This window comes from Daldinia childiae, assembly GCF_008694065.1.
Source record: "Daldinia childiae strain JS-1345 chromosome Unknown Scaffold2, whole genome shotgun sequence".
NCBI lineage: Eukaryota > Fungi > Ascomycota > Sordariomycetes > Xylariales > Hypoxylaceae > Daldinia > Daldinia childiae.
In genome coordinates this window covers 4,141,365-4,163,857 of record NW_022984643.1, presented here as the reverse complement: position 1 = coordinate 4,163,857, position 22,493 = coordinate 4,141,365, and the positions used below count along the sequence as shown (strand labels likewise).

Below are 22,493 nucleotides of genomic sequence, written 5' to 3'. Positions count from 1 at the left end.
ATGCAGGGACCCGTCCGAAGGAATTCTAGCAATCAAATAACATAGCTCTATATACCAACATTCCCACAGGTATAGTGGCTTATATGATAAATACAGTAATACTAGATACCTACCTATGCAACCATATCATGCATAACATTGGATGCTATGATCAACTACTACTTATGTATGCACGGCTCATTCAGGCGTAAGAGGGAATTAGAAAATCTCTTCCTAGAGCCTGCTTCGTAAGTGATAACAGAGGACCCTGCCTTTCTCATAGAAGACTCATCTACGCATACGTAATATAAGGAGGCGGAGGGCGGCGCTTCTCCGCAACAGCTTTCTCCGCAGCTTAATTCCCGTTACATATTCCGGAGCACATTCTAGAATAAAAATAAAGTGAATGGTAGCAAACGCACATAGGGTCCCGCGATATCTTGGCAAGGCAAGATTAATCAACGGCCGAACGAGTTTCCTGTCAATCGGGCCACCCTCTGATGTTTGAGTCGGCCCTTAACTATATCGTGCGGCAGAGAGAGGCTCGTCTTCGTCCTCGTCCTCGACCTTGTTGAATATGTATTACCAGTCAACATATGTACATACATGCGAGAACCCCGAGTAACCTACGAGTCAGGCCGGTGGCATCCAGTACACTATGCCACAATGCGAAGCTGATGGTGCGTGATGCTTACGTAGTAGCCGAGAAGACCGACACAGAGTCGTCTCGTCCTGAAAGTCTTATCAACGAGCTAGCTAGGATTCCCAATCCTCAAAGCAATAATACGACCTTATAAACTTGCTTTGACGATGTGTGTTATTTACCCCACCACAACGCCTCAGTTCATCGATCAGATAATACATAACTAGACGCTAGCGGAGGCATTTCAAAAGGTCGCTTTGTGACAAAACAGCTTTGCGGAATTCTTATAACCCGCATGGGGCGGCAGTGGTATCATGAGGCTTGTGCGGGTTTTCGGTGGGGGTTTCACCTCCTTAGATCCATCTTTCCTTGATCGTGGACTAGGATTACCCGCGGGTAAATCGTTCCCCGGTTTTTCCTTCTGCTCTCGGTTGCTCCGAACTGGTCCGATGTACGCTATGGCATGCTCCGCTCGCCATTAAACCGAGGTGAGCCCCTTGACTCGTGTATTCGAATACATCATAAAAGTCTACCTAGTATATCCCCTAAATTCGTTTACGACAGCGTACGCCATAGATTATTCAGATACTACCTGTAGCTTTATATGGTTTTCTGAGAGAAAAAGATGTGATCGTTACGGGGTGACTGTATTGTGTCTCGCTTCGAGAGGCATTTATTCGCCTTATCATATCGGCTCAGGAAAGATAGGAGTGCCGTTCCATGTTTCCGAAGTAAGCTGACTTCCTGGGACCCCGGACTGTGGCGTTCAACAGGCCCAGACCCCAGGAACCGGTCCGAGTTGAAACTTTTCCCCGACACGACACGTACCTGCATCAATCCCCTGTCTGCGATCTGGAGATAGCCTTGATAGCGTAACCATGGAGGTTAGGTACGCGAACCAATAGATATCCGTTGTGAGCTCTCCGCATTGAGGATCGACTAGCTTCATCAATGCGAAAAGAAAGAAAGTCTCTTAGTCGGGACCGGTTTAGGTTATCTCTTTTCGTTTTCAGTGCTTAGGTTTACTTGATTTCTCTATCCGGTTGCGCGAAGTAACTAAGGCCGAGATGAACCACATATCTCGTCTCAGCTTTCTTTAGATAGTGATAGGTTTATGCTTTCCTTACCCGCTAGCCAAGGGGTAATTATCGTTGCGACTCGGATTGTTCCACGATTGTAGTAAATTGTACAAGAGTACTATTTGAAGTAGCCACGGTAGCTAAATCTCTCAAGTTGTTAGCACATAGTGAATGGCGCTCTCCGTGGGGGCAATTAATTAATAACTGCAGTCTAAGGCCCGTTCAGGATTGGGCTAGAACTACCTAGGTATGGCATAAGATCCGCTAGGAATGCCTCGTTGCCGATATGGTTAAGAGAGGAGCCTTAAGCCTCAAGCATTAACTAGTTCGATATGTAGGACCGATCCAAGTTAGGCAGATATGCTATTCGGGTTGGGATAATTTCCATGTAGTTTATATCCATTTGTAAATAGAACCCCCCTCTTCATCAATTAGCTTGGTAATAAACTTGTTAGCTTCGAACTAGCCAACATCGTAATCGTTATGTGGCTGATCGACGTCGTTGAAAAAAAAAATGTGACTGATGGATGGCGAATCCAATTAAACAATAGGTAGATACATGTACCTGAGGTCCTATGGACAATGGATGAAAAGGACAACCGGGACCCGACACTACATTTAATGAAGTAGGTACGTAGGTACAATTAGTAATTAATAATTAATGGACCCCACGTCACGTGCACCAATGCCGACAGTTGCTTCAGGGTCATTAAGATGATCAGCGGTTGATCTGCAGGTTGCGGCTGCTTGTCACAGTGAGGCTCAAACATTGCTGAGATTTGGAAACTCCAACCCCAATCTCCAATCTTTAATCTCCAATCTCCAACCCCCAGCAACAAACTTATTACCGCCTAATTCTTGAAAAAGGTAAAGAATAATATGACCTGCGTAATTTAAATCATTTTACGCAACGACCCATTAATTAACCCCTTCTTTCGCTTACCCCCAGATTCTAAAATGGACTATCCGTCCATCCACGGCCAAGATATATCTAGTTTCGATCTAACTTTGACTCGTAAGAATAGCATCTCATCATATATCTTTAGACTGGTGCTAACTAGACATAGATCGCTTGCCAACTATTTCTGCGGCCCAGGCTCTTGAGGATCTGGGGACTGATCCTCAACGATTTTTACCGACAAATATTGAGGCTCTCGACCAAGCCCTCAATGATGTCATTAGTGAGAGTAGCAGCGCGGTACCTCGTCCTGGTGGTCTGCAGAAAGGCCAAGTCATAGAAATATGGGGCCCCCCAGGATCTGGAAAGACTTCCCTCGGGTATAGACGCCTTTCAAAATGATATAACCGTTGTTGCATCTTCTAAATGTCAAATATAGAACCCAGCTCGCTGCAAATGTCTTACGACAGGGTGAGAAGGTTGTTTGGGTAGGTTCGTGTTGTTTTGCCCATATTCATTCAGTCGTCTGTTATAAGTTTATAGTCGTTTAATATCGTTTATGTGTTACCGAGTCATTAACTCATCTCACAGATGGGTTCCATCCGGTATCTTCCCGTAGGCTTCATGATATGATCACTTCTGTTTCGACATCATTAACAGCAGATCAATTGGATAATTTCCTCCATTTCCAAACACCGACCCTGGCGCATCTTATCGGTCTCCTATGCAAACCCACAGCAAATGCAATTCCTAACAACACATCCCTCGTCGTAATCGATACCCTGTCAAGCCTGGTGAACTACGCTTTCCCTAAAAATTCCGAGATCCGACAGGCTCAAAAAGGTAATGCTACCTAACGCAGTAATATCATAACCTTATCTCGGGTTACTTGCTCACATACTGTACAGGGCCAGGACCTTCGGCTAGAAGGTTACAAGTCCTTCAGTTTTTGATTTCGACACTTCAGAAACTTTCCGCCACGAGAGACATTTGCATCGTAATTTTATCCCAGTGCGCTACTCGAATGCAGTTTGAGCAGGGTGCTACTCTCATCCCCGCTATTAATGCTGGCACTTGGGAGCAGGGAATTGCTACTCGGCTAGTTCTATTTAGGGACTGGATAATGGGGAATAACACGGTCCACGACGTCCACTTTGTTGGCATTCAGAAATTGAATGGTAAGACGACCCCGGGGGGCCTCAGTCAGGTTTTTGCCTTTAATGTCCAGAGCGTAAGTCAACTCGTGCCCCGCAACTAACTTGAAATATTGACCCGCTTAGGACGGTCTTGTTGGTGTCAGCCTAGATAAGAGCCAAGCATCCTTGCCTCTGTCCCCAACTTCGCGACGTAAGCGAAAATTAGGTCAAACCGATTTCGAGGTTGCAGATAGCGAAGGTGAAGACTATGGGTGGGAAGACGACGATGAATTAGAAATGCCAAGTATGCCACCTCAATGGCAGGGAAGTGAGGACATTCTTCTTGGACAGGTAGAAGACGATGATGGCCAGACTGAAGACGGATCAGAACACCAACTCGGACATTTAGAAGAGACTACGCTCCGTTTAGGTTCGGATCTTGCCGGGGATGAGGAGAGCGGCCCCAGCTAATATCCATATTTATGGGTCCTTAATGGCTTGGGTCTGATCTGTTATGAATGTGAAGCATACATAGTAAGTGTGAGCCAGGAAAGTTCACGATAAATCCCTCTCAAAAACTATGGGTACCTAAACTTCAACATGCCCCTTTGCGAAACCCCACTGCGGCTCAACACCAGTAAAGAACATTCTCACCATGAAACGTCGGCCAAATGTCGGCTCCTTATGCTCTAGCCTCAACGGTCGGCCACCGCCACTCCACACCTCGGTCTTTCACGGCCCAATTCCATCCTGTCGGCCATTCTCATTGATCTCGGAGCTGCCGGACTACCCTTATCGGAAAGAAGTAGAAAAGTTGTACAAGCTGATGCCATGGTAAAATTTTCACATGCTAACGTTACCTTCTCATGGTAGGATATAGAACTAACTAAATGGTACATATTTACGAGTTACATGATATCTGGCACTAATAGTGAAATTATTATTGATAGGAACACACCTGCCAGTGCCAGTATCGAATTACTTCAACACCATATAATATCCAGCGAACTATATTTACCATATTTATTTTATTCATTCATAATTCCGTCATTGATGGCGTCAAAGATGAAACGATCATGGAGCCATGTCTATTACACGAAGTGTGGGCAGCATTCCAATCTATCAGGGTCCTGCTGTAGCTAATTTTTTAGCCGGTCGCGGCACTAGGTTGCAGTAGACAGGCCAAAGACCGTTACATTGTACTATCCATTGTACTATCGCAACTCAATCTAGTGATCCTACTAACGGGGCCCCCATAGAATAACCGCTACCATCTACTATGAAAGAAATCAATGTCAATTTAGACTATACTTCCAACCCTTAGGTTTGCTTTTTCAGCCATTATATTGAACGCTACCATATACCAACTATCTCAATATCACTCCTAGATTCCTGGCTTCATACCCGTGGGAGGGTAGACATGTAACTGTAACCCGCCCGATCGATGGTTCTATTAACTTAAGATATACTAGTGCGAATGAGTACCTATTTCAGCCGCAAAAGTCTACTGCTGACCTGCATCCGCGAAGACAGATAGCAAGTATGATAAACTCATGTCTTGATAGATAGGCATATTACTGCAGGGGCTAAGCTAGTCGAGGCGGTCCAGATCACACCATTGAATTTCGCGAAATGTGCTTAGCAAACGATCATGTCGGAGTAATAAGGTAGAAACTATATTCCCTGCTATACGGATCGACTCTACCGAACGCCTGCGACCTAGTATTCTCACTTTCGGCAAGGCTTATAGATTGTTCGAGGGGCCTTGGCCAGATTATCAGATTTCAGATGTTGGGGTCGAGTGCGGAGAAGGACATGCATGCCGCGGTGCCCTTCATCGGCGAACCTGGTTCCTTAAGAGTAACTTGCAGCGGGAATGCAACCGGATATGCACCGCCTGCAGCCGGCCTGACGTTAGACTCACCGGTGTGAGAGTTCGGGAGGACCTTCCACAATCCCTCGGAATATTGTGCCGTTACTCCTGGAAATTCAGTCTGTCAGCTACGCCACAGCAAAAGACAATCATCATGCACCCCCGAGAAAAAAAAAGGCATCAATTATGATGAGAGTTTTAGGGGTCTAATATACTATTGTATCTAAATCTTGGCGGACTACGATACCATACCTACCCATTATTAGTACGCAAAGCTCAACTCTAGTTGGAAGCTTTGTGTGTCTGAGATACGGTGGGTATAATAACTACCATAATATAGCCTCGTTTATAAGAGGTTCATAGGTAGGAAATTAATCATTTTGAGCGTAAGTTAACATATCTAGACCATATTGGAGCGAACTCTCCTTGCAGGAGATGGATAAGGAATTTTGATGTACATGTCTCGATGGGTTGATTCGATTGTGATACGATTTAGGACATTATTGCGTTTTCTTTATTTACGCGGCGTAGTAAGCTTCCGAGATGAGTAGGTGTAGCTTCATCAAAGCTTGTTTAGGAGTTATCTTCTAGGTACATACGTAATATGTAAGGTCCGGCAAATATGCGACCTGTAAGCGTCTAAATGAGAACGACTGTATACTGTGCAACTACCGCTGCGGCGGTTACATTCGCTCGAGCGGACAAGATGCACCCTTAACACCCTGCTTCTTTTAACTTGCGATAATTCGCAAATATATAAAGAACAAAGTGATAGCTCACTCGTACGTCCACACCAACAGCTGATCCAGTTCGGTAGCGCTTGTTCCACAGCAACCCGACAAATAAGGGAATACGCAAGGGACGGAACCCTTTGAAAGATCTCTTGGGTTTGTTTATCGAGGTGCATGGGATTAGGCAGGTTTTCACATGCGAACGGAAAGTGACTACAGCATGTTGTCACGGATCGAAATGCGAACGCTTGTTGGTCGATGAATAACCGATAGCCCGGGAACTTGATACAGATTCGAGTGGGAACCCATGGGTGAACGGATGCATGTTCCAGTTGTGTTTTCCTATCGAGCCACAAGAACTCTTGATACGATTCACAATTCCCTGGTGCTTTTGGAGAGTGTTGAAAGGAGATAATGATATTCCTATGAGTATATGAGAAACTCTAGAGGCTGAATGTAAGACATATATCAACTGCTATAATTCATTCACAAGGAAGTACGTATTTGCCAAGTTAATGTTATATGGCCCAAGCTTGACTACCAGATTCTTACTACCGCATCCACTAAGAAACAATTCATTCTAGGGCACGGACCACAGTAATCAACCATACGATATTTGGCAATGATTTGAGCACATCTTGTTGTGGGGTGCTTTAGCGAAAGCCAGATGAGGTTTAGGCCATTACAAATATAGTGTAGTTGAAGCCCGTGGTCCGTGCCCTAGAATGAATTGTTTCTTAGTGGATGCGGTAATATTAGTGAATGCTTTGTGTAACACGTACGTACCTAAACTAAGTACATAAGTTTAAGGTGGTTAGATTTGGTTAAATGTTAAGAACTCTTATAGTATAAGTTAATGACATAGTTGTTAATTACTTACATATTTAGTTTATAATAAGCAAGGTACTTTAAATATATAGACAGTATTTTTTAAAGTGATCAAGCTGAATGAATACTAGGTATTCAACCCTTCTCTTCTAAGACATGTATTATAACGTCATTAACTTCATATAACATATTTTCTACATTCACAACACTGGGGTGATGAAAGAGACAATTGAACATAATGAGCAAGTAATTAAAAATAATTATACAGATTTGAGTTGACTATCAAGTAACTGTAGGTAGGTATAATATAGGTACGTTTTAATATCTGAAGACGCGTCAATGATAATTCAATGCTTAGTAGGATGATAAAGTTAAGATGATCCGGTGTAACTGTAATTGAATTGTAGTAATATGTATGTGAATTGGTAGATAACCGCTGTACGCGCAGTAGCAATAACAGATAACTGTGCAGCGTACGGTTACATAAGCATATATTAGAGCTAAAGGTTGCTGTGGCTGGGTGGAGGCTCATTTGTACGTACCCGCACCTGGTGTCACCCCTGACCTGACACTGACTTGGAGTTTCCCATTTGCATTTTTCTTGACTTGACGGCAGCTGCGAAGCTAACATCGCGCTGGAACTCATCATCAACAAGATTTTAGTCAATCTCTTTCCACCTTCCATTTCAACAATGCTATGGAGAATTGAATGTATGCACTCTTTAAACTATCTAGGGTATCTTACTTCTGCCAAAGTTTCTTGAAAACAACCTACTTTGCTGTATCTACAGTGAAGAAGTCGCGACCTAAATTGCGATAGTTGTGGCGTAAAGTTTTTAGCGCTTGAGTAAAGCTGTGGCTTGGCACTTGTCTGCTTCTGATCTGATGCCCATTGAATCTCATGAAGTGAATATTTTAGAAATCTAAGTGAGTAGGAAAATAAATGATCAATTATGGATATTTAAATTTTAACTGACTCACTATTCTAGGTACGTTCCTTCCGCAATTGATGTTTTGCATCTTATTAAAGAACCCCGCCTCGCACCTTCAATCCGAACTTGAACTTGAACTCGACGAATTAACTATTCCCAACCGAACTGTTGCATCGGTCTTAAAGCTTCATTCTTCATTACACCCTTTTATTGTCTTACATTTTACATTTTACATCTTACACATTGACTACATCTTTCTGGTGTCTTTTCTTCATCAGCATAAATCATCACCTCCGAGGAACCTGTCTGATCATTAAAATTATTTCCTATCTGACCTTTGGTTAACATAGGGGTAAAATCATGGCGTCGGAGCCTGAAGCAATGGAAGAGGTTGTAAATGGAGGAGCGGACGTTGTAATGGATACTGTAGTGGATGCTGCAGTAAATGTTGTCATCCCTACCAAATTCTCTTGGTTGTAAGTCAATATTCTTATCTGATATATTTATTTATCATTATTACTCACCTCTCTATCATCAAGGCAACCCCATGTCATCTTCGTGGTCATCCTAGTTGGTGAAGATGAGGTCCCCTTTGGTATCCAGAAGGACTTCCTCTGCGCTAAGTCTTCCCACTATCGCATCCAGTTTGCCAACAAACTGGGGGAAGATTCCGGGCTTGAGCATATTGTCAAACTTCCCCAAACCACCCCTGAAGTCTTTGGCTTCGTCCAGAACTTCTTATACACCGGGAGCCTCTTTCCCGACCCCGACACCCTCCCTGGATATGAAATTCTGATTGCCTCTTGGAAGCTGGGAAATGATCTAGGTATTGAAGGTCTCTGCGACGAAGCCCTCGAAGCTATGGCTGAATGCAGACGTATCACACAGCACATTCCCGCTACGCCTCTACTTGTTCAGGCGTGGAAAGACGCTCCAGAGGGCTCCTCTATCCGCACACTCCTTCTGAACTGGGCTGCAGAGTACATAAGATCCTCAGAATCCAGACAAGAATTCACGAAGTCTTTGCCTCAAGAGGTACTCAGTGAGCTCGTAATCGCAATGAGCCATCTGAACTCTTCACCAGTCATACAGGTTAATCCTGTCCTGTCCCCTGCTAGCCAGGCTCAGAGGAAGAATGTCCACTATTTAGACCCGGAAGATAGTGAAGACGATGTATACACCAAGCCACAGAAACATCGTCACTCGGATGTGGCCTCGAACAGGCTAACCTCTGGTGAAAGAAAGGTCGGGTCTAAGAAACCCGCACCGAGAGCATCACTTCCTACGCCCAAGCCCGTCAAGTACAAGCGATCCAGCTTAAATGTTGACCTTTCGCAATACTCCACGGAAGATAAGCTATGGTTCTGCGAGCGACTATTGGGTAAGATGCTATCTGGACCTGGTAAGTTATCTACATCATGAATTACTCATATCTGCAATTTGGTCATTTCATACTAACAGGGAATCAATAGGCTTCTGGACTCGTCTTGTTGGTCCTTTCCGTGAACCTGTCCGCCCTGTCGAAGATGGCGTGCCGGATTACCTAACAAAGATCAAGGTGCCCATGGATCTTAGCACGATCAAAAGTAAGATGGACCGCAAAGAGTACCACGACGACCAGCAGTTCTCGGCCGATATTCGTCAGATCTTCGCTAACTGCTACGCATACCACGAACGAGGCTCCCCGATGTGGGCTAACTGTGAGAAGTTTGAGAAGACGTTCGAGGAGAAGTTTGCAGACATGCCTAAGGAGATTGCAAAGATGCTGGGTGATAAAGCTTCTTAGTGCGTCCACCACCTGGTGGAGAGTTTCTTTTTTCGTTACGCCGTGGTCTGGCTATTGCCTAGATGCACTCGTACGATTTGACCGTTACGCATGGACGGACCAGTTTACTTGGACGAACGGGTTTGGAGTCTATGCGGAAAGGTTCTATTATTATAGGATAGTTGGCACGTATTCGTGCAACCAGGCGTGAGATGAAGCACCCTGAGTCCTAGATCGTTCAGCCGATCTCTTAATGGCCTGTTATAGAGGCATTGCGACGCATGTGCATTTGCAGGCTAGATGCGATTTTAGCACTAGCGCATTTTGTCTTTTAGAGGGTCGTTGTGTTCGTTTGCTCGGCGTCTCTGCAAGGAAGAGAGAAAACCATACTTGCCCCCTTTATTCTAGGGATAGCACGGCAATGGGTTTAGGGATTCTTCATATCGGACTGGTTTCCTGCGAAAATGGATTTGATTTGATTTCTTTACGATGTAGGCTATTTCTGCCTGGGCTTGTGCTTGTGCTTGTCTTTGTGAATGTTGAGCGGTATAACGTGTGATTATTACCTATTATCCAAGCTATTCCTAACACTACATACCTAGGTACCTACCAATATATCTACCTAAAGTTATAACTCTTAATGAGGGATGGTAGGAGAGGCGAAACTTAAGAGCCTGGGTAGTCTTGGTTAAACCAGCAACTCCTAACATGTAGGCATGAATGAGAATGCTCAAACTGGAAGACATTCCTAAACGTATAAAAGGTCTTGATTGTAAGTTAGTTAGGTAGTTCATCCTGTTTTATTAGATGCCTGCTATAAGTTATGTTCATAATATAGCTCTTAGCTAAGATAGGTACGGATCAAAGCCTCAAACTATTGGCCTTCAAAACATTTGATGGTTTGATTCTTTCTTTGACGATTCGCATACTATACCAAGTATAAATTATCACAGCAGAATCTTCTCTCATTCGGAATCTGATATCGAGCCTATTTATTGGTATAGCCTACTCGAATAATCCCGATCGATATCCATTAACAACGTGCCTCATCAAATTACATAACCCTCTCTTATGTCTCTTCGTAACACTCTATATCCATTTAATAAGCGGATTGGTTTATACTCGTATTGGAATACCATAGCAGGCTTCATATGCCGGCTAGGCCGTATCAGTGGAGATGCTAAGATCGTGATACATCATGGTGACCACCAAACTCATTGGCCTTCATAACTCATCAAACCCCATAAATCAACCAATTTCAGGCGGTAACGATATCTCCCGCGTCGTATTAATCATGCCTTAGATCTTGTATACCAAATCGCCATCCGTGTACCTGTGTCATCGTATTAGTATCGATACGCCCAAACTCCGAAAGGAGAAGCCACTTACATGATCTGGTTCGCATCATCCATCTTCTTAAGCGCCTTGACAGCCTCCTCTCTCGAGAAAGCGGCTTCTTTCCCTTCAATGCGTTTGTTAACAGCCTCGATGACCTGAGCCACGTTGGCCGAGTCGTCTTCGAACAGGTCCGTGTTGAGAAGTTGTCCAAGCGCCGTTCGGAACGTCGCTAGCCTCTCGGGGGTGATCGGTACTTCGATATTGAGCTCGGCTGCACCGGCGGCTAGCTCCGCATCTTCTTGCGTGTCTTCTTCCTGTGTCTCGAGTTGCGACGCCGGTACGGAAGAGGCGAATGAGACTTGGGATGTTGCGAGTGCGTTTGATGAGGATGTAGGACCGGTTCTGTTAGAACGTCGTGGCGTGGCGTTATAAAGATCTTCGTCTTCATCGTCGTCGTCATTTCCTCGTGCGGGGGTACCTGGAGTCTTGCTCGTATTCGTGCCGTTAGGACGACGGCTGCCGTTGGTAGATGGTTGGCTGCGACCATTCGTGCGCGCTGACGAGGCAGTCTTACCGCGAGCCGTCGATCCCCTATAGCTGCTATCACCACGATCGCCGTCATCATCATCGCTATCCTCGTCTGATGAGTCAGACTCAGGCCGTTGAGTACGCCTGCGCTTTCGTTTCGATTCATCCTCAACCACCTCCTTGAATAGGGCAAAACGGAGGATAGCCTCAGCTGCCAACGCGTCTCGTTCATCTACTCGGTTCGAGAGTCGTGATTTGGCGTGCGCGGTTGCCAAACGGATCAGCGTCTCTAATGTACGGACGGTCAGAGGAGATGTCCGCCTTTGGTTACCCTCCATCTCGTCGTTGCGTAGCCCGACATATATTTCCGCAATACGTTCCGAAGCGTCCTGGGTTAGTACAGGCTTGACTCTCGTTTTTGCGTACTGGATATACTTCTTCATGAAAGGTATGCTGAGGACTTCCCGCTTCTTGTTGGCACCGCGACCAGTAGTAAGAGTAACACCCGCGTGCAGCATCGCGTCGAATTTTTCGTATACTTCGGTAGGTTTCTGAGTGGCGTCTTGACTTTGTAACGCAACACTAAGGGATTGTTGGGCATTTTCGCGAACAGGAGCACCCTCATCAGTACCAGGCTGCCGATAGCGATGCATACGTAAGACGTGTTCGGAAACCTGGCGATCTCGGGTATCTTCGATATCATCCGTGACGACGAACAGGAGATCGAAACGCGATAATAGTGAATCCGGGAGGGCGATGTTCTTGTGGGGATCTTTGTGAGTATCGTATTGACCGAAGATAGGATTGGCGGCTGCAATGACACTGCAGCGGGCATTGAGCGATGTATGAATACCGGCCTTGGCGATGGTGACTGTTTGCTGTTCCATAACTTCGTGGATAGCAACTCGATCGATATCCGACATCTTGTCAAACTCATCAATACAAACAACACCTCTATCTGCCATAACCATAGCACCAGCTTCTAGTCTCCTTTCACCGGTTTCCTTGTCAGATGTGACAGCCGCCGTTAGACCGACACCCGATGAACCGCGACCAGTTGTCGCGATGGCTAGCGGCGCAGTATTGAGCACGAAGCGCAAAAGTTGTGACTTGGCCGTTGAAGGGTCACCGACCATGAGAATGTTGATGTCACCTCTGAGATGCGTACCATTCTCTAAGTTCTTCTCCATACCGCCTAGTAACATGAGTAAGATCGCCTTCTTGATATAGTCGTGACCGAAGATACTGGGCGCTAGTGACTGCGATAGAAGCTCAAAAAGATTCTTCTTCTTGGCAACCTTGTTGATATTACGGATGTCGGTGTCGGTAATTGTTGCTGTCGCTACACCGCCGCTTGCTTTGGAGGAGAGAAGGACAATATTATTTGCTAGGATTATGGTCTTGAAGAGTGCACTATTGTGATTTGTGTTTCGGTTTCCAAGTGTCCGAAAAATACCGACAAGTTGGACTCTGTCACCGGGTTTTGCCTTGTCAACTAGGTCGTCATCTAAAATGACGTCCACACCACGGGGAAGTTGGCCGGCGGGAGCTCTCTCGGGCATTTCTTGTATGGAAATCGTCTGGTGATCCCTATATGTGCAGAATCCGTACTCTGTTAGAAGTGGGTTACCCTCCTCATCTTCTTGGGGGTAGACACTTGATGTAGTTACACCATTGGTCATAGTCTGATCACGATATTCACGGAAGTGGAAAATATTTTTCTTCTCATTGTAATGCACACTCTTCACAACCTTTGGTCTGATAAGGGAGCATCTTGTGACGATTCCTTCTATCGATACCATATGGTTTAGGTGGTTTGACGATAGCGTTCTCGGATTGCAAGCATTTAGACCAAAACTGCCCGCCCAAGCGCAGTAGTATAAGACATCTGGGTCGGTTTGATCGGGTCGTGCTTGTGGGATAGTTTTTACGATTTCCTTAAGCGCATGGTTAAAGGCAAGAGTATAGTCAAAGGGATCGAATAATAAGCCGTCTGCGAGTTCTGCGTTGTGGTCACGGACGTGGTCTAAATTGACTACTAACCGCCTCTGGTTCTTCTGAAGCATTAGAATGATATCGGATCTATAACTCCTCGCATGCTGGTCATCTATCGATGGAAGTATTTATTAGTATCATACTGACGCTATGGTTATTTGGTAGCTAACTTACGAGGATCGAGAAACTCCTCGGCCAGGCGAATACGCTCCTTGGCCGCTTCATCTCGAAGCATGAAACTATCCATGATGCCTCAACTTTTTCCTAATCTTCCGATTTAACGAGAAAAAAAAGAAAGTAAATTATAGTAATTAAAAAGAAAAGCTTAATGCCGCGATAGTTCTTAGTGGGTGAGTATAGAGCGATTGTGACATAGGTGGGGGGAAGATTGAAGATCTAGGTCGAGTTGCCAATTCAGATTGTTTAGGATAAGGGGCAGAGGGGAAGTAAAAAATCCATGTCGCGTCTCTAAACGCGCTTTTCGCGTGGAACGCGTCTCTACTATTAAGTAAAGTGGTTGCAGATGCCCCACATCAATTAAGGTCCAGATCCAGTAATATAAGTCCTCCGATTACCTCCGGCTTCAGTGTTTGCAAGTAACGTTTACTAGCAACTCCTCATGTACCTACATAGGTAGATAGGTAGATAGGTAGATGGATATTCATATGCAAAAAGTCACTTATTTTACAAGTTTGTGAATTTTAAATAAAAAAGAACAAATTAACTTGATATAGAAGGTTTCATGCATTTGCTCGGGAAACCTAAGCGCATTTAGCACATTTTGGAGATCAAACGATTGGCGTGATGAGACACCGGTCAAGGAATATCAGATGTAGGCATGCGCCTGCGGTCAAACTACGGCGCGTAACTTCAGTGGTTTAAGCCCTGCGGAGTCAGCCGATAGTATGCCTTAACGGTCTAAACAGCCCCCAGATTCAGCCACAAAACCTACCTCCTAGGTACCATCTAGTTGAGATTGCCGTCATCCTTACATGGTATTACTTAGGTACTTCCCTATTTCCTGCCGCACCAGTTCCCGACACCATAAACCTAAACTAAACATCAACGTTCGCATCCACCAATACGATACACTCATTGACCTTCTAATCCTCGAATTATCCGTGTCGCTTTCGAATTTCGCGTTTTGTGTTGTTTGTCGCAAAGTAGAAGTGGACCATGGCCGTAGGATTGTCTAATAGTCGCCATGCCGCTGATGAAGAAGCTCGTGCTGAAGTTGATGTGCTCAACTCGCGACTAGAGAAGACAACCCAATTGACCAAGAAGATCCAAGCATGTCTAGGAAGATTGGAGGCTACCGGCAAGAGTGTGCGAGATGTGTCAGGTCCTCTCACTGGCGAAACAAAAAAGCTTCAGGTCTTAGGGAATAGTGAGCTTGTTCCTTTTTATATACCACTCAACAGCTTTGTGTCCTATGCCTTATACTAAATCCGTAAACCTCCATAGATATCGATGCCGTCATCGGAGCTATAGAGAGACTTCGCCAGCCCGCCGATTCAAAGAATGATGAAGAAGCGATTATCCGCCAGGGGCCCGAGAAAGCCGGTCTATCCAACTACCTAAACTCCATTAAACGGTTGAATAAGGCGTTGGCAGATATGAAGACCTCAAACCTGCGCGCAAATCAGCAAACCATGACTGATCTCCAACGCTTAATCAAATCTGGAAATACCCAACTCGAGAACTCGTTTGACAAGATGTTGCGAGCAGAGACACCTCGCTCCATTGAACCGCTGCAATATACGACCAAAAACACGCCGTTCCCCTTATTGACACAGGATAAGATCTCGCGCCTGAGCCTAATGAACTCTTATGTGTCTGGCAACTCATTGTCCGAGAACCCGCTAATTAAAATCTATGCGGAAGTAAGAGGACAATATCTACAACAGACCCTAGTGAACCTAGCATATGCAAGCGTGAACACGGCAAAGAAAAAGAGTCCAGACGCCATTTACCGGGCTGGTACCAATGGAATTGGCATGTACGCGCAGGCAATGGAAGGGTTATTTGTTGCCGAATACGACAATATCTGTAACATATTTATGCGACAAGACTGGGGACCAGCTTTTCAAATGACATGTCAAGCCCCGCTGGCTGAATTGGCTCGAACGATTCGAGAACTCAACAATCATATTAAGGCTCATCTCAACACCGACTGTTATCTTGCATATGAAGTCATCGAGATAATGTCTAATCTGTCCAACAATATCGAAGAGCGCACAGGTGAACTTAGATCTACCCTAGCCGCCGCATTGAAACCAGTACGCGAAACGGGCAAGTCTTCACTTGCCGAGCTGCTCGAGGAGACGAAGCGGAGAGTGGGGGCAATGCAAGCCCTCCCGTCGGATGGTTCGCCGGTGCCTGTTGTATCAGAGACGATGCAACGCTTGCAAACCATGGTTGACTTCCTTCGGCCAATATCCAGCATTATGATCTCGCTGGGGGACAATGGTTGGAGGTCGGCTACTGCCGCGAACACTAGTATGGATGGAATTCCTAGCCTGGCATCGTTCGACATTGGCGCCGATGGGAAGGAGATCTTTGCGCACTATTGTACTGATACGATAGATGCGCTAATGTCGGCGCTCGAGCAGAAAGCGAGGGCATTGCTAAAAGGAAAGTCCATTTGGGGTGTGCTTTTAGCTAACAGTGTCACTATCATTGAACGCATGATTCGGGACTCTGACCTCAAACCAATCTTAGAAGGCAAGCTCGGCGCCTTAGAGGGCTGGCGCAAAAAAGCGAAGGCCTACTATGCTGAGGCATGCAAAGATGTATCGATGCACTTATTTGACGTAATCCACACGAATCGGACTCAACGGCCGCCTTCTGGCTCGTCCGAATCAGCATCAATTCTTAAGGGGCTTAGCAGCAAGGACAAGGACAGTATCAAGGCAAAATTCCAGATTTTCAACGCATCTTTTGATGAATTAGTATCTCGGCACAAGACCTACAGCATGGAACGGGAAGTGAGACAAATGTTGGCTAAGGACATGCAGCAGATGCTTGAGCCTCTTTACAATCGCTTCTGGGACCGGTACCACGAGATAGACAAGGGCAAGGGCAAGTACGTCAAGTATGATAAGTCGTCGATCGCTGCTGTCTTCCTAAGCCTTTATTGATAAAGAATGCCGAGACATCTGCCGGCCAGCTTAAAGCCAGCCGAGCCGTTTGAGCGTCGCGAAATATGCCAAACAGGCCTCACACCAGGTTTGTATGTGGCGATCATCATATGATTTGTTCACGATGCTACAGCATAACAGGCAGGGTCGCAGCTGTAAGTTAATATCTAATTATTCCCGGACAGGCTTTCAATATAAGCGGTAGCTAAATTTTGAGAGTGAAGCTTGGATGGGAGTGGGGGTCACCGGGCCAAGGTGACCGAACCAGGAATGATTCACTACGAATTTCCGTTACGGTACCAAGAATTTGGAAATACGCAAAATGCGCGCTGCGAAGGGCGTCCTGTTTGTTGTTTAGAAAATGATACCCTTTTGGCCTGCCTTGGAGTTTCGGAGGAGGGATTGTTGCAGGGGGATCATCTGCCGGACCTGGTCATGTTCAAGTACCCTTTTATCGAGAATGGCCTGATGAGTTGTATCCGATGTAAAACCATGTTGCCGTCGTCGGGGCCGTGGGGACCAGCTCCACTAGGCTGAATCCCCAGAGGGAAGATGAGATATCAAAATGTGATATGTGACTAATGGATGCTGGGTTGGACCAAGAAATACGTGCCTGCAGCGACGATCAAAGGAACATCAAGGTCATGGAGAACCCCATCCCAGAGTAACGCCTTTTCAGCAGCAGAAGCTCCTTACGCCAGATAATCCAAAGACTGGGAATCCTTGTGGGCCAGGCTATCTGCGCTGCTATCCCTTGGCATTTATTGCTTAAGTAATGTCTTCCCTTCTCGGTCGACCTGCATGCAGGGAATCGATGGTGCCTCTTAGCAGAACCCCGGTCCCTCAAGGTGAGGTCGGTGAATTTCTGGGCCTTCTCTTCTCCAGAGTAAGGAAACAGCGGCAACCGCCAGGAGCCGTCGTCATTCGCGTACTCAGTCCGGTCCATTCCCGCAATATGGGATCCGGGGCCTTGGTGTAGTTGATTAATCCGCCTGTTAGCCATATTCGTAACTCATCCCTACCTAGCCAAAGTGGACCACCAAGTAGCAATGTGGCTTTCTACCCCTAGTTCCTCCATGTCTGCTGGACAAAATGTACCCCTCTTTCCAATAAGGCATGCCGATTTAGGTATATTGCTTTAGGAATCGCTTTCAAATCATCGTCTACAGTCCTCCGCGAACTTTGACCTAGGTATGCCACATGCCACACAACCCACACAAGAATATCTGGCTAATCAGCCCGTGGGTCACTCAGTCAGTTCCAGTCGCACATATCCCGGGCGATTTGCCCGTTACACAACAGCGACAGCGCAACACAGTGATGCCCAATTCGACTCTTTTGGCTCCACAAGATCCGCCGATTCTTCTAACCTGGGAGACACTTGACACTGTTGCGAGCTAGTTAGCTATCTACCCAGGATGGCCTTGCCTGGTTGGGTACATCCTACAGGCACACGCGTACGCGCACTTATTCACATACATAGCTACGTTTCGTACCTGTCGCTGCTCTTGCTTTGCCCGTTGCGCCGACAGCAGGTAGATGATGGGTGTTTAGGAGCACGGACTGCCAATCCCTAACCCCCATGGGGGAAAACCGTAGCCCAGTATGTAGGTATTGCAGCCAGTTCGCTGATAGCTAGGAACAAACCGCGCTGGCGGCGAATGAGAGACGGAGCTGCGTTATGCCCTCCTGCAACCCGCCATGCAGGACCGGACAGGACAGGAACGATTCACGCTGCACTGACCGCACACCCTGCCCGTTTGTGCTCCACTGAACCGACCTGGACCACCCAACTCCTCTTCCAACACAACATCGCCAAGTCTGCTCCCTAGCTGCTATGCATACTGCAGCGAGCCCGTTAGCATCCTTCCTACAGGGCTGGGACTATCTAGTTTGCGGCAGGCTCTGCTTCTCCCGTTGTTCTATTCACTTCCTAGGTGATGCGGACATGATTTGGTTGGAATCTGTTTGCGGCACGAGCATGTATGTACCTACATGTGTATGTATGAACCCTGAGCACCCGCTGTTTGACCGACCAATCTTATCACCAGAAAACGAAAGAGACTATAATAATCAATGATGACAAGCAAACCCCGACACTTTCACGATAACAGGAGCGCAAAGTAATGTGCCTCCTCTTCCGACCCTTGCCGTAGGAGGCTAGCTAGATAGGTTAGGCTTGCCCACCCAAGTTTTTGCAAGATGATGATGATGACGATTATGATGTTTCTTGCCACTGGGGGTTTCATTACCATCGAGTAAGAATATATCAGATATCAGAATGCACATCGATGATTCGATATTGTCCCCGCTGACCCGAACAGTGGTCTATTCGGGTTCGACTCCGTGTTCGGGGTGATTGGATCTCGGTCGACGATGGGGTGACGGGTTGGTCCTTCGCGGGTGAGTGGCGGCAGCAGCATCAGGAGGGTGGGCAGCAGGACAGCAGGGCACCCTATCGATCCTACTTATGTAGTTATTCTCCGGGATGGACGGACCTACATGGTCTTTCTGTTGATCTGTCCCGAGCTGTCCGTATTTGTTTGCCTACCTAAACATAACATTGCTTAGACATCCTTGTCCCTCACGCAACTTTCGACTTCCTCCTGGTTCATTATGCCGAGGTATATAGGAGGAATGGTGATATATTGTTACTGTAACTCGTTGCTCCCATGACCCATCCCGGTTCGTGGGTTAATAGCTCATGTATATGACGATGCGCGCACGTATGTTCATGTATGTAGAATCCTGAAGCAAAGGAAGCTACGTGGCCCACGTTCACCCAGGTATAATGGCATTGTCTATCGCGAGACGTATGATATAGATGTCATATTATGTCTCGTAATCCTTACTACAATGAAATATATAACCCAAACCAAATGGGGAAATAAAATGCAGCATGGGACTGTCCTTTATCAGCCCCTTGCGGCTGCCTGGCACGGGTTAGAGTCCTTCATTAGCTACGGTGGTCCGTTGAGTAGCAAGCTTCGGTGCGGCGTAAGCACGTTACACACACGTGCATAGAATAGCAACGCCGTAAGCAAAAACATGATCTCGGGAGCGGTGATAGTCATGGACGAAACTCGAGACGCGTGTCAGATAGACCCCAATGTCAATACTAGAAGTAATCAACGTTAACAACGTGATTCATCCTTGCTACTGTAGCATGGACTCCGCCTAAGGATTTTCCTGCCACTCCCGGTACGACGGTCGCCGAATGGACCGAAGCGCTACGGCGCCGATGATCGATAGTCGATGATCGATGGGGGCCGTTAGGACCATATTTGGGAGGCGAGACCTTGAACATGCAGACGGACGGGGGGGATCCTAAGGCTTGAATCGCAAGGATGAATCACGGAAGAACAAGGAGAAAAGATGGGATTCTGGGGTATGATAGATTGTATCATAACTAACTAAATGCATTCATTGATTGATTTGATTCTCATAACATGCCTTGGTATCATCGAGAATAAGCATAATCATCCCAAATTGCCCGCGTGACAAGGTATCAATATAGGAAAATAGATAGAAACCACATGTTCTCGATGCCATTTCTCCGCAAAAGAAAAAAACAATTTCCCTTCCTAGACATTTACTTCCTATGCAAGTTGAGACACTCCGGTGGGCGGTAGTAGTCGTTTCCCCCCTGGCCATTGTCCAATTCTCCCGTAAAAATGTACCAACCCCATAACAATTCTCATATCAAATAAGGCTGGGAAACACCACTTATTCCCCAGCCCGCGGCTGTCTGCTTTTAGATCTTATATCCAACCAGTGTGGGTATAATCAGGGGATATATCCACCACGTCCTGACTAAGAGACCAGAGACCAGCAAAAGGATTCCCGCTATGCTGTGCGGATCAATCCGGGATCTACCCGCCAACTTTCAGAGAACTGTAGAAGGGAGGGAAAAAAAACGGCGAGGGGAATAAAAAGAAACACCATAGCTCCATCAGTACCGTATACCTAGAATAATGGAGAAAATATGCCCGTAGACCCTGCGCCCTTACACATGATATTCAGTTCCTAAACTCTTTGCAGCGCCCAAATGTCACACCAAACAAAAAAAGCAATACCCGGAATCCCTGCGCGTTGCTCCATATGAACTCCAGTTCGCATCCGGGCCCCATCCCAAACCAACAACAAAGAAAGGAATGCCAAATCAGGATGCGTGTAAGAAAAAAGAAAAAGCAATAATAGAAAAAGGGCAACCAACGCAAGAACGCATGGTCATGCAACAACGAAAGTAGTACATGAGGGGGGGTGGTCAGGGTGCATGGAGTTGAGGTGAGCCATAACGAACAAGGTGCGTGGGAGGAGTAGTAGGAGGGGGGATGGTCAAACGTATGGTAACGAAGAGTTACAGTGCAGTTTGCAGTATGCAGCATACGTAATACAACCAAAGCAGGCCCTCTCTTCTCTCATATCCTAGTTTAAGACGACAACCTTAAGAGAGAGGCACTGTCGAGACAGGGTGTTGCACACACCCTGACCAGACGCCGTCTTATCGTCAGCCTTGCATGCGGGGGGGCCACCCAGGTAAATGAGTTATCGGTACTCTCTGTATACGGTATGTGGGTATGATGTATGTATGTATGTGTAAAGACAGTAGAGCAAGTTTGAGTTACTAGTGTAAGTGAGTTTAGTTGACCCAACTTGCGCGTGATGCTGGCGTAGTAGTGAGTAAGTTGTTGCTTTGAAATTTTTATAATTTTTTCCCTCCATTAGCGGTTCTTCCCTATTCGCAATCCTATACGGTTGATCCATCCACCCAAAGGCTCAGCCGAAAAGAGTGAGAAGATGAAAAAATAAATAAAAACGCTGAAGCACAAAAGTGTTTCCAAGAATTCGTTACCGGGGGATCTCGTCGTGGCCAGGTAGGAGAATGGAGAATACGATAGAGATGTGTGGTTTGAGAAGGACTGTAGCCGAGCTCGTGGATCTTAGCCCCGTAGCTTGCATCCGAGGGAAAGGGTGACGACTCCTAATCGGGACACCGTGGGCAGGCATAGTTGTTCCCGCAGTAGTCGTGGGTGCCAAAGTCGACCGCCTTGCAGCAGAACGTGCAGCAGCCATCGACGAGAGGTTGACGCTCCTTGACGCACATGGTGACGGACAGTTGGCCGAAAGAGGCTTAGAGTAGTTGAAGCTTAGCTTGAGTCTTGAGGGTGTCTTAATCAAGAGTCTTGTCACTTTTTATGTAGACGAGTTTTATGTGAGATGGAAGATCGTTGAAGTATGTATGGTATGTATGTCTTTGGTTATGAAGAGACAACAACAACAACAAGTATATATGAGTACGTGTACGTGTACGTATGAGAAGAAGTCTATTGTAGTAAGACTACTCCTTCGAAGATAGGTTTGTGTAAGTAAGTGTGGGCTTTGAAAGTACGATGAAGTGGGAGATGAGCCCTTTAAGTATTTCTATCGAGTACGTGAGACTATTGATATCCCTAGGAAAGGTGGGTTATTTTAAGTTGGGATGGGACCAACTTTATATGTGCCCATGGTGGTGGACGCTTAAAGTAGTTGAGCCCTTTCTGGTGATGGCAGATAGGACAAGGCCATCCGACTCAACTGTCAGGGCACAGGGCAACAGGGGGGGAAGGGTTTAAGGCCAGGGGCAGG

General features: G+C 46.2%; 4 protein-coding genes across 4 annotated transcripts; 3 read left to right on the top strand and 1 right to left on the bottom strand.

Annotated features, from left to right (window-relative positions):
* Nucleotides 1–2,658: 2,658 nt before the first annotated feature.
* GL218_02024 (DNA repair protein rhp55) lies at nucleotides 2,659–4,206 on the top strand (the record flags this gene model as incomplete). Its single annotated transcript, XM_033578511.1, has 6 exons — nucleotides 2,659–2,716; nucleotides 2,769–2,979; nucleotides 3,039–3,091; nucleotides 3,191–3,442; nucleotides 3,508–3,830; nucleotides 3,880–4,206. 6 exons carry the CDS (start codon nucleotides 2,659–2,661, stop codon nucleotides 4,204–4,206), a joined length of 1,224 nt encoding a protein of 407 aa, XP_033439605.1.
* Nucleotides 4,207–8,459: 4,253 nt separating this feature from the next.
* Nucleotides 8,460–9,885, top strand: GL218_02023 (uncharacterized protein; the record flags this gene model as incomplete). The annotated part of the gene is made up of 3 exons (XM_033578510.1): nucleotides 8,460–8,575; nucleotides 8,639–9,501; nucleotides 9,572–9,885. The coding sequence occupies 3 exons, from the start codon at nucleotides 8,460–8,462 to the stop codon at nucleotides 9,883–9,885; spliced, it is 1,293 nt and encodes a 430-aa protein (XP_033439613.1).
* Nucleotides 9,886–11,163: 1,278 nt separating this feature from the next.
* Nucleotides 11,164–13,972, bottom strand: GL218_02022 (DNA replication licensing factor mcm3; the record flags this gene model as incomplete). The annotated part of the gene is made up of 3 exons (XM_033578509.1): nucleotides 11,164–11,197; nucleotides 11,254–13,837; nucleotides 13,900–13,972. 3 exons carry the CDS (start codon nucleotides 13,970–13,972, stop codon nucleotides 11,164–11,166), a joined length of 2,691 nt encoding a protein of 896 aa, XP_033439612.1.
* A 929-nt stretch (nucleotides 13,973–14,901) lies between these two features.
* GL218_02021 (Exocyst complex protein exo70) lies at nucleotides 14,902–16,865 on the top strand (the record flags this gene model as incomplete). The annotated part of the gene is made up of 2 exons (XM_033578508.1): nucleotides 14,902–15,112; nucleotides 15,190–16,865. The coding sequence occupies 2 exons, from the start codon at nucleotides 14,902–14,904 to the stop codon at nucleotides 16,863–16,865; spliced, it is 1,887 nt and encodes a 628-aa protein (XP_033439611.1).
* Nucleotides 16,866–22,493: the final 5,628 nt, after the last annotated feature.